General features: G+C 38.6%; 1 protein-coding gene and 2 long non-coding RNA genes across 4 annotated transcripts in view; 2 read left to right on the forward strand and 1 right to left on the reverse strand.

Annotated features, from left to right (window-relative positions):
• Positions 1–1332: 1332 nt before the first annotated feature.
• Positions 1333–10394, forward strand: LOC117151619. 2 transcript variants are annotated; one of them, XR_004461663.1, is made up of 6 exons: positions 1333–1441; positions 1509–1677; positions 2194–2355; positions 5078–7024; positions 7098–8400; positions 8478–10394. It is a non-coding gene; the product is annotated as an uncharacterized LOC117151619 (long non-coding RNA). The 2 variants fall into 2 exon arrangements; XR_004461662.1 differs by having other exon boundaries at positions 7098–8363.
• A 283-nt stretch (positions 10395–10677) lies between these two features.
• LOC105680226 (segmentation polarity homeobox protein engrailed) overlaps positions 10678–16912 on the reverse strand; it is a 109061-nt gene continuing 102826 nt past the window's right edge. The window contains exon 3 of the mRNA XM_033320543.1: positions 10678–11885. Coding sequence (XP_033176434.1) covers positions 11515–11885 — 371 coding nt within the window. The 3' untranslated portion in view covers positions 10678–11514. The remainder of the gene's footprint in view (positions 11886–16912) is intronic.
• On the forward strand, positions 11863–16906 carry LOC112212805. Its single transcript, XR_002946608.2, has 5 exons — positions 11863–13818; positions 13900–14632; positions 14912–15083; positions 15156–16432; positions 16518–16906. It is a non-coding gene; the product is annotated as an uncharacterized LOC112212805 (long non-coding RNA).

Below are 16912 nucleotides of genomic sequence, written 5' to 3' on the forward strand. Positions count from 1 at the left end.
CGTCATTTTCTTGTCTTCAAAACGTCTAAAAGAATTATCATCTACTCAAAAGTTCAAACAGCGAACATTTTTTCGATGCACTATATCGTAAACGATCGTAAACCGTAAATTAAGAACGAAAGCGAAACATTGCTATAACTGTACCGAAAGCACGTGAAAATGCACGCACGCCATATTTACTGCGTTGGTTTCCTGGCCCCTTTGGCGGACATTTATCTCGCGGACTGTCAAGAAAATTGTAAACAATAAACAGGAGGTTGTAAAAGAGCACTCACCGTTGACTGCGTGACGAATCCATAATCCATGGCTAGCGTTAATCTCCAAGGCATAGTTCTCCTCGATTTAATGACACAACTTTGCACTTTCATCGAATTCGCTCATTACGCACGTTTTCTTTTTGGTGATACTTTAATTGATCGCAACGCCGCATTGTATGCACTGTGTGACGTTGTTATCGACGTATGATAATCGTGTCAGTCACGATTAGTCGAATCGCATCGATATTGTCATGAGATCGAAAAGAATAATACAGTAAATGCATAGTAGATATATTGTAAAATATTGAAGAAAGGTAAGTATTCAGAATATTGATGATGCTAATCCGATCTAGTGTGTTATACTTTTCGTTTAACGTATTATCACAGGTTATTATTGATATTATTCACTTCGATATTATTGAAGGAACGAACACACTAATATATGAGCAGACCGTATCTTGTGACGTACATATGACGGACGATGCGAATCACTATTGGTCGAATCGCAACGATATTATCGCGAGAGTTGCAAAGTGAATATCGAAGATGTTAATGCACTTTATCGTGTTATATTATTTTCCCGGTATTGTCACTTTACGTAAAAGAACATACTGACAGTTACAACAATAAATATCGAAGATGTTAACGCGATCTATTGTATTATATTTTTCACTATTAACCGGGTTACTTCACGAGATCGATAGCATTGTCTTCACGTAAACCGAGACAATGACAATTGTAAAAATGAATATCGAAGATGCTTACGCGATCTATAGCGTTATATCTTTCGTTAGTATTCACGTGTTTGATATCACTTCATGAAAATAAACATATTGATATATGAATCGTTAAGAAGTATCTACTACAATATTATATACTTACTAGTAGACCATATTTTATATTAACGGATAATAAACGATGCAGATTGTAATGATATTACTGCGAGATGGGAGTAAACTTTAATATGGTGTATCGTGTTATACTTTTTCGTTTGATTGGGTGTCGTCATCTCGCGAGTCCACTATTGTTGACTTCACGTAACAAACACACTGATACACGAGTACACTGTATTTCAGGCAAAAGTCTAGGTAATTTGATTGAGGACGCGTTTTGGAACGTTAATTGCGCAGAAGGATGCGCAGAAGGATGCGCAGAACGTCTGTCAGGTGGTAAACGTCGAGAGTGTGCGTAAATTTCTTAATTGCTCAAAATTATTTAAGAGTCTGACAGTTTAATTATTATTTGTCGCAGGTGATTTCAGAAATTTGTTGGAGTTATTTTTGATGCTCGAGGCGGCGGCAGTCGAGGAAAATTTACTACGCTGCGGAGAATCATGTCGGTTGGTCAACAACATAGAATTCACGACGCTAGCGAAATCGACATAACCAATTGATTGGAGATCTAAACATACAAACAACAAGTATGTGACTCATTTTACTTCATAATTTCTTTCTATATCAGATAAGACATATAACCAATAACGACTAGCAACTTAATAATAATAATAGTTTGCTATTTCTTCTTACATCAACTAATACACATAACCATTAATAAGAATATCGCCGTGAATGTGTCTCTTAGACGCCACACTCATCAACTTCATTTTTTATTAATTTCTCAATTTCACTATCCAATATAAATATTCAATCCTCAAGAGATAAATGATTTATTTCTATAAATTAATTTATTATGACAAGATAACATAAACAACAGTAAATTGCAAAATATATTTAAATTTCGTCTCAAATGTGAATGCTATATAGTTGATCACATTTATCACACATGTAATTTTGTAAAATATTGTTATAAATGAAACGTTGATGTAGTAGTCGATGCTATAACGACGTTTATATTACAACACAAGGATATGATTTGACTTCGATTTTAAGAATCGAATAAAATATCATATCTAATGGTATTATTCGAAATGTTTCAGGCAAGATTTAACAAAAGAAGTCGAAAATCACTTGGGAATCTTTGACAGCATCGCTGACGGGATTTCAGAGGTTCCTCAAGATAATGATACTACACAAGCAAGGGGATTTGAAGAAATCTTCTGTTGCCTGTCCTTTCTTCCACGTTTACAAAAACGTTCTACGTATGTATCAATGATTATATATTATATTTTTGCATTATTTTTAAAGGATCATAAAACAAATCCTTAAATTTTACGCCATGTAAATTTTAGTTTAATATTATCGTCCTATAAGCGTATAATCGGAATGCTACTTGTAATTGTTGCATGCAATAATTTTCCTACTTTTCATCTAATACTGGATAATAATACAATAATATAATATAATGGATAATAATGGATTTCATCGATTTGTAAAATAAAAAGGTATGTACGGACTGAAATTTTGCTTACGATAAAATTACCGTAATTATTATCGACGATAGCCTCTATGGGTTGACTATTCAGCAATAAAATCGTTTAAACGAATCATGCATATCCCAAGTGGGATTTAGGTAAATAGATACGTTATTCCGTGCACGCATTAAAGTAAAATGAATTTTGCCGAGGCCTTTTTTAGTAACGTTATGTAAGCCTATTAAGCGGACACTAGACATCCAAGAAAGAAGGACGGAATAATGTTTGAGGAATGCCGAAAAGTAGAGGAAAGGGAGAGGTCACAACTCGACCGGCGGAAGCCACGAGGTAAAAGAGGAGAACGAAGAAGACTCGATGAGACTCTGGTTTTAATTAGTTGGAACCGCCGCGCCGCAAGGGAACAATCGATGGCATTAACGATGTTGCAGATAAGAAATCAGGCTTCTGAACTCTTGTTCGTTATCATTGCCCGAATACTTCTGACGCGAGCCCTCCTCGAATTCTTCTCCATCGAATATGATTAAAATCTTCATAAACACCTGCTACAACTCTGATTAACAAATGCTACGAATGGCCATTTACTGATGACTTCTTCTTTTCTTGAATGAATTGAAATTTCCTCGTTAATTTGTATTCATTAAGGAGGTTTACCTTCTATCTTGTAATTTCTAGTATTTTATTACAGACATAATCGTTGGTTCTTTAGTTTTAAAATGAACAAAAACATAACTTTTTTGGTACTTTATTATAATTCTTCGACGTTAAAATTTTATTGATAATGATATAAAAATTGTTCCAAAACTAATTAATGTTGTAAAGAATGGAACATTTAGTACGCAGTAAAGGAATTAGAATTTCTATTCTATTTCTTGAATTTATCTCGCAGAAATTGTAACGGTAACGATATAGAAATTGCTGTCCAATTAGACAGTGTTTGAAGAGCAGTGCATGTAGCAACGAACGTACTAATCGCAAAGAAATTAGAATTTTTATCTTAAAATAACTTGAGAAGAGTTAAAATGTATAAACTGAGAGAAGAACTTGAGAACCACTGGGCCGTTTACAATTAAGCAATGTAACCGAGTCGCAGACGCGTGGAGCGTCGTGTGTGGTCCCGGGGTTCGAATCCCACCTCTCCCTTTCCACTCTTTCCAACCGGTACCACCACTCTACCACGATGTCCCCACCACTTGAAGGTTCTCTTCAGCTCCTCTCATGTTCGTTTTTCTCTCGTTTCTCCTCTCTTGCTCGCCGCGGCTCTTTACCTTCTACGCTCGATCCCGAAGGTGGTGACTCATCCACCTATAGGCTACCACGGATTCGGGAATTCCTTCTCGTTTCTCGTCGTTCCTCGATCTAACACGAATTTTTGCACAACCGTCCAGATTTCTATCGAGATCACGAATAACAGACCGAAACTGCGGTTCATTAGAACGGCGAACTTGCTCCGTGCAACCCGAAGAAAACTTTTGCATACGCTTTAAGAGGATCTTCTCTTAGATATTTTAAATTGTCTATTATTAAAGATTGGAATACAGTAGAACTTCATTTATCTTATCGATATTTATTTAAATGAATTAATGAAATAGGTAATGGGAGGCGGGGAATTAATGAATCTTTTTTATATAAATTCCAGTTACAATTTGACTTCGACGAATTCAAATAGAACTGGATTTCAAATTGTGATTTTTTGATTAGTGAAGCTGCAAAGTAACTGTACTCCAATTTATCTGCAAACTAATGAAATTAAACAAGCTAATGAAAACGAAACTATTTCAGAATTGGAACTATTGGAAGTAAGGAAGAATTGGAACTAACTGGAAAACAAGACAGCTCCTTATAATTTCCCTGGTCGACCTCTCTATAATCCATAAAAGTTGGCGTGGCTTAGGTTTTAAAACTGGTTCTGATTGTCGAATAGAGCTGTGACGCGCGAGAGTATCCACGGCCAGACATGTTTGGAGTTCGGACTTGTCGAGAGGCGCGGATGCGTAAAGGTGGACATGACACTAGGAAACTAAATACCGGTCGACCGATCCTATGATCCCCGCAGAGAGTTTGACCGCTGTCAAAAAGCATTGGCCCGTCTGGACCTATCTCACTTAATTTTCGTTAAAGTCACCGAATCGGGGATTGGATCGTCGACAGTCCGGAATCGTCTTACCAGTATCTTTCTCTATTCACACTGAGCATCGTGTCGATCGATAGTAACGATGGTTTAGAATAGATTGGACCCGATTTCATAAGAGAAAATCTGTAGACGTAATACGAAAGTGTGTCTCTTAGTGCTGTCACCTTAATACTTTTTCACTTGAATTTGAATACTCGCAAACAATATATGAACAGTTCTTTGTCTATTTGTCATCTTTTTTACATACTGTTCGTAAATATGTTTGTGAAATATGTTATGTGATATCACTTACTGTAAGTGTTCGTCTTAAGAAATCGTTAAATTGTTCATATTTTCATTTGAATTTCTTTTTTTCAGGTTGAACATTGAAGTTCAAATGACGATAAAAACGTACAACTACAGATTTATCCAGAAGATGACAACCTTTCTTATTACTCTCGGATACATCATGGCTTTCATCACCCATATGTTATCGCGGTCCAATTAAAATTCAGATTTACTGGCGGCAGACGTAGTAGCAATATTAAGGATCAGGGAACCATTTCACGAGCGAAGACGACGTTTCGTTCTCCGTAACCCCTTGCACGGTTAATGAAGAGTTCGCTATATCCCGGGATGGCAGCTGACGTTGCATTCATGCATGAGAGTGCCGCGTCCCGGTCATTTGGCCTGTGGTGCGACTAAAAACAAGGCAGCGCTCTCGAGTTTTGTCCCATCGGTGGCCGGTAACGCGCCTTCCATGGGGACCAGCAGCAAAAGAAAATTTCAAAGGGGACCATCGACCCGCTGGCCCACACATCGAGTTGCCAGAACATGCGGATTAAGCCATTAAAGCCTGCTTCAAGCTGTTTCGGGGAAATTCACGAGACAGAGAGTCCGTTATTGTTACTCTGTCACAAGCAAAACTGCTGTCCGTTTGTTTCGATACATGCGACGAATGAACCGTCGTGTCGCCACGAGATTATTATTGAACCTGCACATTGATTCTCTTGCTATAGGGTAAGGGAGAGATATTTGAGTCAAGCTAAGTAATTCGCCAAATTATTTTGTTTACCAACAATTTGTACGACTTACATTTGAAAACACATTATTTGGCTCTTTTTAACTGACGTGATATATCCTTGTTAATTCAAATAGGGCTACCATAGGGTTATTTGAATCATTTTCTCATGCATAAGCATGTATGATATTTTCTCATTCTTTCCTTATTATATTCAAGATTAATCACGTTTCATTTGATTATTCCATGCAAAATTAAAAATTAAATTTTAAGATGTTGAAGATATTGACACAAGTAACCCTAACTTACTACCATACCTAGCTTTAATATTCATAATTCTACTTTTAAGTTATGTTCTGATGTGCATATAACAATCAAGTACTGATGTGTTTGTGTAATCCATCCTTCGGTTTAATTTCGTGATTTTCAGTAAATTTTCAGTAAAATGTCTATGTACATCTTTCATGTACTAAGAGATACCTTGATGTTTATTTGAAATTTCTACGAAGATTCTTATCGACTCCTCAAGCTCGTAAAAGTATGCCTTCGTTTCACCGCGTGAAACGACCAACAAATTACACAACGGTCAGACTTTTACTTGAATGAGCAAAGAACCGCGAGAACAGCGATGGTCAAGCACGCGCGAGACCTTCCACGAGATAATTTATTGGTCAATCAAAATGACGCATGGAGGTATAAGGTGACACGTCAGCGTGCACGGTTGACCATTAATTTTAATACCCGTCACCATCAGATCTCCCGACGCTGCTTTCCACGTTGGCTCCCCACTGACGGTGGAGCGTATCCATCGGCATCGGCTACCGTACGACTAATGCTCCGTTCACTAACGACGATCATCCTTGAAGATCTCGGTCTACCGATCTCTCACGGTCGCCACGAATTATTATCCTTCTCTTAATCCTGCGTAGCTGACCCGCCGCACCACCCTATCGGGTGGCGATTTTAATAATGGAACAAATCGAAGGATTAGGCTTTTTGAATATATAGAAAAAAATTGGGGAACTTAGAGAAACAAACAAATTTTCGAAACGGAGTTAGAGATTAGACACAATCTTTTATGTGCAACTTCCACAAAATAACAGCAAAAGAAATTATCGTGAATATAATACACTGATAAAGAGACAAGAGGATAACGAAGAAAAACGAAAAGCGGAATAAATCAATAAATACCTACAATCTTGTGAAAAATCATGCAATTAAGATACGATCAGACGAAAGCTGCGAGCTGCCGTCCGAATATATCAATGGTACGCCAAGAACGCGTCGAGAGGTATGCAAGCACGGTAAGTGCAACGTCGATTGATAGCGCGCGTCCCCTTATCTATAAACCATTTTCACTTTTTTCCGTTTCTCTAGGTGCTTATCTGGTGTCCGAGGCGCGCAACTAGAGAATTCTAGGACGTTATTTACGGCTGATTAACAGGCTCAATAATTCCCTTCCGCATTACTTTATTGAGTCCCATGGCCCACGCGCGATTTGCCTGCGATTTATGACGCAAGATAAACCGATACCACTGCCTCCTGATCGGCTCGTTCTATTGGGCTGATCTCGTATGTAAACAGAGGCCGAACCAAACTGACCGGTAATCTCCGACGAATTTGCATCTGGTTCTTTTTCTAAACAGTTCGAGCGAACCAGGTAATATGCAGCGTGTTGCATGCATAAAAGGGAAACACGCATACGTTGAAACAACGAAACAAAATTGTCTTTCACGAGGTTCAAATCGTGCGATTCTCGTGAAACGGAAACCATTTGTTTCCCAACGATTCAGGGATTATTCCAGCTGCATCTGTTTAACGCGCATCATCGACGTTTCAATCGGTAACACCAGCATCTACGGTCAACATCTAATCCCTATTCGTTTCATCGACTATTCCAAAGTGGCGGAGTATACGTCAACGTGAAATGAATCACGGTATGCTGATGGTTCTCGAGACGGATGCATAATTTCGAGGCTTGAAGCTCCCAAGGCTGGTTCCTGTCCCCGCCGCGTTACAGAAGGCGCACACGGTTGCTCAGGAATGTCGAACGGGTCGGTCACAGGGTTAATGTTTGCTGCCTCCTCACGTGCCTCTAACTTTTCTCCCTGGTTGTATCTCATTTGTAAAGATTCCGGGACAAAGGAGCCACCAAGAACCGTTTGTGTGGCTTCGCGGCTCGCTTCACCCATAAGTAGTCTCGACTTGGGCCATGTACTCCTGCCGGACAGACAGAAGCGCGAGTCTGTCAAGTGGCGCGATTATAATCTGACAGGGACGTATCGGTTGCCGGCCTTTCTTCCCGATTCCGAGCAATCGACAATATATTTTGGAGTCAAGCGTTACTAGGCGCCGAACATCGAATATTTCCATGACTTACAAGTGACGTATCGCATTACAAACAGGGCCAAATATTTATTTTTACGTATACATCGCATGCGAAGGACATACTGCACGAAATATTTGTTATTGCATATTATGATTTACACTCACTTTAAGGTTGTCAAGTTTAATTATAATGCCTTATTTCAGAATGTACGTGTAAGTAATCGAATTTATGAGAATCGATGGAGTTGAGCCTACGTTTGATGTTCACCAGATATCGTTTAAATTCAACTGATGAAATATTACGGGATGGTTCAGGTACTCAACTTCTGTCCGTCTCCGACCATCAGTTCTTGTAAAAAGAAATAATTGTCGCTTATTAGTCATCACGACGTCGGCATCGGTACGTTAACGTCGTCTATTACTTACCAGGTACGTTCCCGAAAGCGAGGCTGATCCTTCGGACATCCTGGACGATCCTCGGCCGACAACCTTTGGGCTCCATTATCGAAAAAGAAAAATGGGCACTCCAATACACGAAGAAACCAATGAAATTATTTATTCTCCAACGTCGACAAACTCTATCTTCGATCTTCTTATTTCCGACCCTAACGATGGCTATCTAACTTCAACATGATTTCAACTTTTCATCGGTAAGTTGACTTAAAAGCTTCGACTCTACTATGAATTTTCAATTTTCAGGGACAAATTCGTACAAACGTCGCGAGTTTCTCATACTTGTAAGGATCGTCTACGACCTATCTTCTGAACGATTCGTGGGAGAGACGTAACAAGGGAGGTTGGAACAACGCTAGCGGAGGTTAAATGATGTATAAAGTGCGTTAACCGACACCACTCACCGTGCAACACACGCATATCGCGTTCACGGTATAAACGTAGGCGTGGCTGGTTTGATATCAACGATGGCCACCTTTCGACTGTAAATCAATCGATATCACGCCGGCAGGAGGGGCTTTTCATAGGGTTTGCACGGGCCTGAAATACGACTCGAGGGTGGAAGCATGCGCCAAATGCTGAATGTGAATCGACCCGCCCCGTAACCTTTTATCCCGACACCGATCGCCTCTCGCCACTGTCTTTCTCTCTCGCCTACCCACCGGTTCGCCAGTGTCGCGCCGATAAATTTCGATAAACATCTGGCTCGATTGATTCCGTTCCCGGTGTTAATTAGCTCGCGTCTAGTACCGCTTTCACAGCATCGATCGATTCCGCCGCGTTAATGTCTTGAGATCGCGATCACCTTGTCTCTCGTTTCTTCTTTAGAGATCTTTTAATTGGATTGTTTATCGAGATTGTTTGCTCTCTTTCATTTCTTTTCTTATTTTTTCCTCATTAAGGTGGATTTTCAGTTTCCTTTCCCATTTATGAACGGAAATACTTTTATTTCCTTTTATTAATCATAGTTTACTTAAGTAAATAGTTGGAACTTTGTAGAATTATAATTATATTATTAGGAACTCTATACAATACTCGATGTTTGTATCTTTGATTAATAATTATTGATACCACTTATTAAAAAACTGAAATGTTATTTCAATATGCACAGATATGTAAACTTGGAGTATACAATTTTTATGAAATACTATTCCGAGATTAAATTTTGACCAGGATCGATTCTTGATGGTTTACAACGAGGATTTTAATGCAACTTAACTCTTCAATGGGACCTAATTTTGAGACAGTAGATTGACTGCTGAGGAAACTAGTGAATTATTGAACTTTAATGTTGACATCATCTATCGGAGTACGTTTAAAGTACAATTGTTAGTTTTGTCTTTAGCCTAGTGTAATTCAGTTCTTGAAAAGAATTTTTAAGTTTAATATGCCCCGTATCTATAAGCAAACATCAAATTCCAAGTTTCAGTATATTGCTATCTCATGCAAAGTCGAAGCCTTTGATCTTGTAAAAAAGGGCCGTATCTTATTCGCTTATTAGAAACGGAACCGCCGTTAATTACTTGGATAATTCGGTTCATTGGTGCCGCGTAATTATTTAATCGACTATTTATCAGTCCGCAGCATCGTCGGTGTATTTGTACAAACGTTTGAATAAGGTTTATCCTGACCGGCGACTAAACCATACAATCAAGGAATTATCTAGGAGCAAAGGAACAGGATGGATGTTGAAGATAGAACAAGTATACGTTGATACGTGGCTCATGATAGTGGGAATATTTAATTCGATCTTTAAATAATTCTTACAAGGTATAAGTGCCCGATATTGTATCGAGCCTTCCGTATTAGCATAGGTAAATAAATAACTAAGTTATTTTTAAACAGTCTATCGAGACGACGTTCTCGCTAAGTTGCACTTTATTTACACGACAATTTATATCAATCTTTTTTATATATACATATACGTATATATATGTATATTTATATATATATACCTATACATATACGTTGTTTCTATTTACTCCTCTTCATACATACATATATGTATAATGTTTTCTATTGCACGTCGCAATCGTACGATATCTTACATTTTTACAATAAATTAACGAAACGAAACTAGGACTTTACATTTTCACTCAATCTCATGCAAACTTCCTCTCATACAAACTTGTCACACTTGTCCTTGGTTAAAGTATCTTCATTCTCTCTTTATCTCTCCCCCGAATACTGGTTCCTTTATCAGAGAACGATGACTTCTATTCGTTTTTTTTCGATCTACTGTGTTCGCGAGAAAACTGTACAAATGGCACTGTACAACCCATTTCACCATGATTTACACGATTCGCGTGTAATCACGACGATCGATCGATTACTCCGTTCATTCCCCTGGTTCTAAATACGACATTTTTATTCGTGATATAGGAACGTACGTGCTAATTCCTCCCTTACAAACGATGTTGAATGATAGCTATCGTTGCGATCGCCGCGCGCACGACCACCATCATTCGATTCATAACGCCGGTAACTCATGAGCTTTCCTGTCGCAGGATACGTCGCGTCGCGGTTTTATCGGTCTCAAGTTAAATGGGAAGCTCTAAGACAACGAATTACAAAAATTCGTTCAGCAGTCGCTTAAATATTCGGTCGGTGGCATTGAATTTTTTTTCCACGAAATAAATATCCGAATTTTTAAATATAGAAGAAACAAAGGCAACCGACTAAGTTAATCTTAATTTGACTATGTAATCATTTTCGAATTTCAGGAAATCGATAATAGAATGTAGATGTACAATCTTTGGAGCGCAAGTGGCTGTGGTCTCGATGACGATCTTTCGTACAAAATTTACGGGAGGAACGTTAAATTATCTAAGACTAACGCATTCATACAACCACTCCCGTTTTCACGGTTCACCAGATATGTTATCAACGACACGTTTTCATTCTCTCGCGATCGACATTCGACGCGAGAAATGAGAGTTCTTACAAGATCTCGAAACGTCGAACGAGCTCGTCGATAAGTTTAGCTTCAATTATTCGATCGATCCTATTGTCGTCATTTCGCTTGGAGTTCCGCCGCTTGTTCCTCTTCCTCTTTCGTTAGAGGCACCGTCGAATGATTGTAAAGACCCTGGGCCATCAGCTGAAGGGCGAGAGGATTCTTCTGGCCACTGGCCTTCTTGATCTTCGCCCTCTTGTTCTGAAACCAGATCTTGATCTGCGCCTCGTTCAAACCCAAATCCCTCGAGAGTTGTTGCCTCCTTCGTTCGGTCAGGTATCGATTCTCCGCGAACTCCCTCTTCAGCCTGGCCAATTGTTCGCCACTGAACGCGGTCCGCGGACGCTTTTCCTCGGGTGTGCCGCCATTGCCACGGCCGTCCGACCTCTTCACCCTCCTCGTTCGTGGACCTGCAACACGGTAGGATCCTATCGTCAGCTGATATCTGTCGAAGTGGCTGAAGAATTGGGATTATTGCGGTTAGGAGATTTAAATGTATAAGAAAGAAATGTTAATATAACAGTATTATAATTTAATATAAATCTAAGAAGCTAAGATAAGTTAAGTTTTTGTTTTTTTTGTTTAACGATTAAAGAATGTATTTATGTATCATCTTTTAACCAGGTGTCGACCAGTGGTGGAAATTGGTTCGCGTCTTCTTTGTAAATTAAACATTTCTTCCTTCAAATTTGAATAATTTTTAAAAGAAAAATGCATTAATAAGTACACATTCTCTTGTACAATCACGAACATAGGTCGTAGAAATTTTCATTATTAATGAGAGTACAATGTACCCTAAAATATGAGTCTAAAAATGTTAGAGATAAATGTTACGTATACAAATATTTATATACGTGAGATGTAGCTTTCGGGTCAGAAGCAGAAGGTAGACCGAAACAATAGATTCTACGCCTGATCATTGAAGTCAAGCGTCACTTGCCAGGGTTAACATTAGAATGACCGATCATATTTCACGATGAAGACGAAATATAATTAGGACAGTTCTTCATCTGTCCACTGCTCTCGTACACAGTTTGGAAAAGAACTGAATAAGAAACCAAGATACGAACTGATTGAAATAACAATAAATAACATAAATGGCGGTAAAAGGTTCCATTGTATTGTAAAAGATAGAGGAGTAGAAGACAATTCAAATCATGTTGTTGTTTTGCCTCGGAGTATCAAGATCGTTAGGATACATGTAACGTAAGAATAAATAAGCTGCAGGCAAAACAACGTCACTGCTACGTGCAACCGTCGAACGAAGACGAATTTGAATTTTCCGGCTCTCCCCCGACCAGTATAAATAAACGGACGCAACCAAAAAGAGTTCAGTATCGACGAGTTATCTGAGAGTTATCAAGAGTTATCTACCGAGTTATCGACGAGTATAGGCTTATTCACTGTACGAGCGTCTCAGCCAATATAGTCTGTATACTAATTTATTATTTTTAAATATATTCAACGGTTTCAACAACAAACAATAACATTTAATAAATGTAGTAAAAGGTTCTATTCTTCAAAAGATTTCCAACAAAGTACATGTCCAAGGAAAGGAATATTTTCGTGCAATTACAAATAGCTGAGACTCGCTTCTGTTAGAAATGACCATCGACCTTCGCATCCCTCTAAACTCTAAATCGTTCCCTCGAACAAAGGTCTGCCCAACAAACGCTAAGGGTACATAAAGCAATCAAAAATTAGCCTTACATAACGATTCATAATGGTGTTTCGCGGTCGAAGAGAACATTGATTCAACAAGTTTACGCGCCAATAAATCTGAGAAATTAACGAACCGGCGCGGCGGCATCGTGCGCGCACGCTTAGTGACAAACTTTACGACAACTTTTATTGTCTAGTCGGTCTTAACTGCTATTCCCTGGCTATTCGTGTACAACTCTACCATAACGAGAGAGGTTCGTTCGGAAGGAGGCCTCACCTCCCGGACGAAATAAACGTCCGTTCAAGACGAGAGGAATAGTTGGTCCACGAGGCTGAGTCTTTCTCTTCGTAGACGGTCCTCCTCGCCGTTTATCGTCGTCCGGCGAAGCTGCTAGAAGTCCTTCACGCACTCTGCACCACTGGTTATGCGAAGTTAACAGAGACAACTTAATCGTAAATCAAACGCGTTATTGTTGTTATATTCCAAAGCGAACTACCAACATTATTGGCTGATGGCTTGAGATATTCTTTGGTGAAGGAGATAAGAAATTATTTTTTCCTCTACGCTGATTATTTGTTTTTGAATTAACGCAATTTTGCGCGTTACTTTCGCTTTCGATGCAATTTATTGGTAGCTGGCTTTATCAATGCAATAAGACTGGAATAGTTGTAATCATCGAATTCAACACGAATACAAAGGTATTTCTATATAATATATATATAAGAAGTCAATTATTTTTCATTTATGTTAAATAATGCTGATTATTTATCGTGTTTTAGAGTTGACGCGACAGCAACTGGAATACAAGTTGGGAAAATAAGCGAATAAATTTTCTTGCTCCAGAGTTTCTTTTGTTTTCGATGCAATTTATTGGTCAGAAGCTTGAACAATCCAATAAGACGCTGCAACTACAATATATAGGCGTTACCATGCTTTTCGAATGCAAGAAGGACGCAAGAGTGGTTCTTCTGGACGTTAATAACTCGTTATAAATATCGTAATGGTTGCCACCTTGCATGCATGTATATGTACACCGAGAAAGCTTTTATTAATCTTCTAGGCGGAGCATCAAGATACAATCTAGAATGATTATTATACGAAACGACTTATTGTTCCGGATCAGCTCTTGAAAAAATACGCATCCATCGAAAGAGTATCAATTTCTTCTAAACGCTGCACTTGATCCTATTTGATCGAAGGAACTGGAAAATTGCCAGTTCGGAATATGAAGTTTTGAATGAAGAATCATAATTAGAAGAACGGCTTGCTATGTGCTTATACAAATCTCAACAATTTACCAATCCCACCAACCACAGCGGTTATTAGTATTCATGATTCTAGGCGTGGAAACTAACAAACGGACGAAGATTATTACTTTTCAGATTCTCGACCGTTACCCAGGATATTTAAGATCGATTATTTTTAGAATTGCAGAAGATGACTATGATACGCTAGAACTTCCTTTTCATTAGTGCAAATATTTTCTCGTACGTTGCTATACTTATAAAATGAGTAATTTTTTACTTTTAATTCTAGTACATGGAAATTTTCAATTCTTAATTGCTTCGTGGATTCTTTCATAATGGAATGTTCTCGTTTCAAGCGGTTGAAAAAGATATGTTCTTAATTTTCTGTATTTGATTTCAATAACAAATGAATAACAAAATTAGAATAATTTCAAGAAAGCGATGTATCATTTGGACAAGATAAAATTTCCATGATAAAAATCATATTTTTACTTTTCATACGTGCTGTGTTTTGCCAAAATACATTTTTCTTGTTTTGTTCTAGTGGATTATATCGACGTTTATATGAATTCTAATTATATTTAATTTTCCTATTTCGGATGGATAGAATAATATAAATCGTGGGAGACCATCAGACTGACACACTGTGAAAAACATGTAATAAATTAAATAGTGCTAAAGATAGTTGTATAAAAATTATGCTGTATTTTCTCGAGGTATGACCGTATATTTACAAAAAATTTCAATTCCATCGATCTACGATTACTTAACAATTTTCCATTTTATAGATCGCTCAAAAAATAACATCTTGAAATGCTGCCTTAAGGGAGCTTCCGGCGAAACACAAAAATTTCTAGAACGCTGAAAACGAGCGATCGAGAAAGCGACAGGGCAGCAGCCAGTTTCTTGTACTACTGCTCAGAAATGACTGAGGTAACGAACGGTCGGCAGTCTAATTACTTAAGCGAAGTAGTCTCGTTGTCAGTGGCAGGAAAGAGGCATTCAGGAACCCACTTCTCGCTCTCTCGACCCTCGTTCCGCTTCTCGACTTCTCTCTGTCTCGCACCATTGCACGCTTTCCATTTAAGGAACAACCTCCCCCTCTTCTCAACAGCTGTAGGCGTCTCGAGGGGTAAAACCAATAACGCTAAGACGTCCTCGAGAGAGTGAGTACATCCCCGAAAGTACCTCGCATACCGAGGACGTGCGGCCGCGAACGAACACTAATTTCCTCTCGACCTATCCTTGAGTTAGACGTCAGCTACCGACCTGGCTGCGCCTCGCTCTCCTCGTCGCGTCGTTTCTCTTCAACGCTGCCGTCCTTGATTAACGCCGCGAGTCATTGTCAGTTCTCGTCACCTGTCGTCGTTGTCGTGTTTCCAGCGGAACGACAGTTTATCTTGCGACGACGATTCCCTTTTTTAGGGAAAATGAGAGTTATTGAATCGTTTGTAAGGGAATAATATGATAGTTTATATTGCTGGAATATTTTTATTATAATTGTTCATAGAGTTAAATAACCGGCAACAGAGAGAGATGCGCTACTGAACAAATTTAAAAAACAATATAACATAATTTTAAAAAAATTGAATTGAATTAAGACAGTCCAAAGATAAAATAAGATAAGATATAGACATTGTTTGGATTGCAGGTCGAATGAGGGTAGTATGATAGGATAAGGGAAAATTAGTCACTGTATGGCAATCCGTTACAATTAATTTTCATTACACATTCACTTGTACATAAGATTATTTTAAGTTTAAATGTTTTACAATTTCTAATTTAGCATTGCGTGGTACGCAATTTCAGTCTGCTAACGTGCTTTTACCGTTACAAAACAGAATTGTTTCTTGATAAACAATTCAATCTAAGAATTTATGAATTGAAGGACAAGCGAGCATCGTACAAATCTTGCCTCTGTGTCACCTGATAGTCATCTTTCCAATTACTCATGCTACAAGAAATAGCCATTGAACTCTGCTTCACTTATTACACTTGTGTCGAAGAAAAATATACTAGCAGATAAAATGGATTATAATATAAATCACAGAAGAAACAAGATAAGGTAATTGAATCGTATCAAATATTTAAACGTATTTCTCGCACAAGAAGAATAATGGCGCGCTGATTGGTTTTTGCTTTCTGTCCAGGTTCGTAGGGACGCGTCTTCAACTATTCGCTTCTTGCTCAGAATTTTACCGATGTAATTCAATTGACGGAAAAACTCGTCGGATCGAGAACAATTAAACCGCTTCATCATTGTCCTGTCATCCAGGCGACGAAGCCGAGAGCGTTTTGTCGCTGAAGGACGACTAGTCGTTTCGTACCATCATCCACTCGATTCCATCCTCGAAACGCAGCTACACCAATACATATATCCCTCTGTGTCTCGCCCCTGCCTCTCGCAGAAAGAACAGAGTTTCCCCTGAACCAACGTTCAGCCTTTGCGTAACAAATCGTAGAAACCGTCGGGATCGTTCTCTTTCAGTTTTGCTGGTTGGCTCGCTGGTCACGTTGCTTTTAATTGTAGCTGGTATCGGCGGTG

The sequence above is a fragment of the Bombus impatiens genome, unplaced genomic scaffold (assembly GCF_000188095.3).
Source record: "Bombus impatiens unplaced genomic scaffold, BIMP_2.2 scf_0319, whole genome shotgun sequence".
In the NCBI taxonomy this organism is placed as follows: Eukaryota; Metazoa; Arthropoda; class Insecta; order Hymenoptera; family Apidae; genus Bombus; species Bombus impatiens.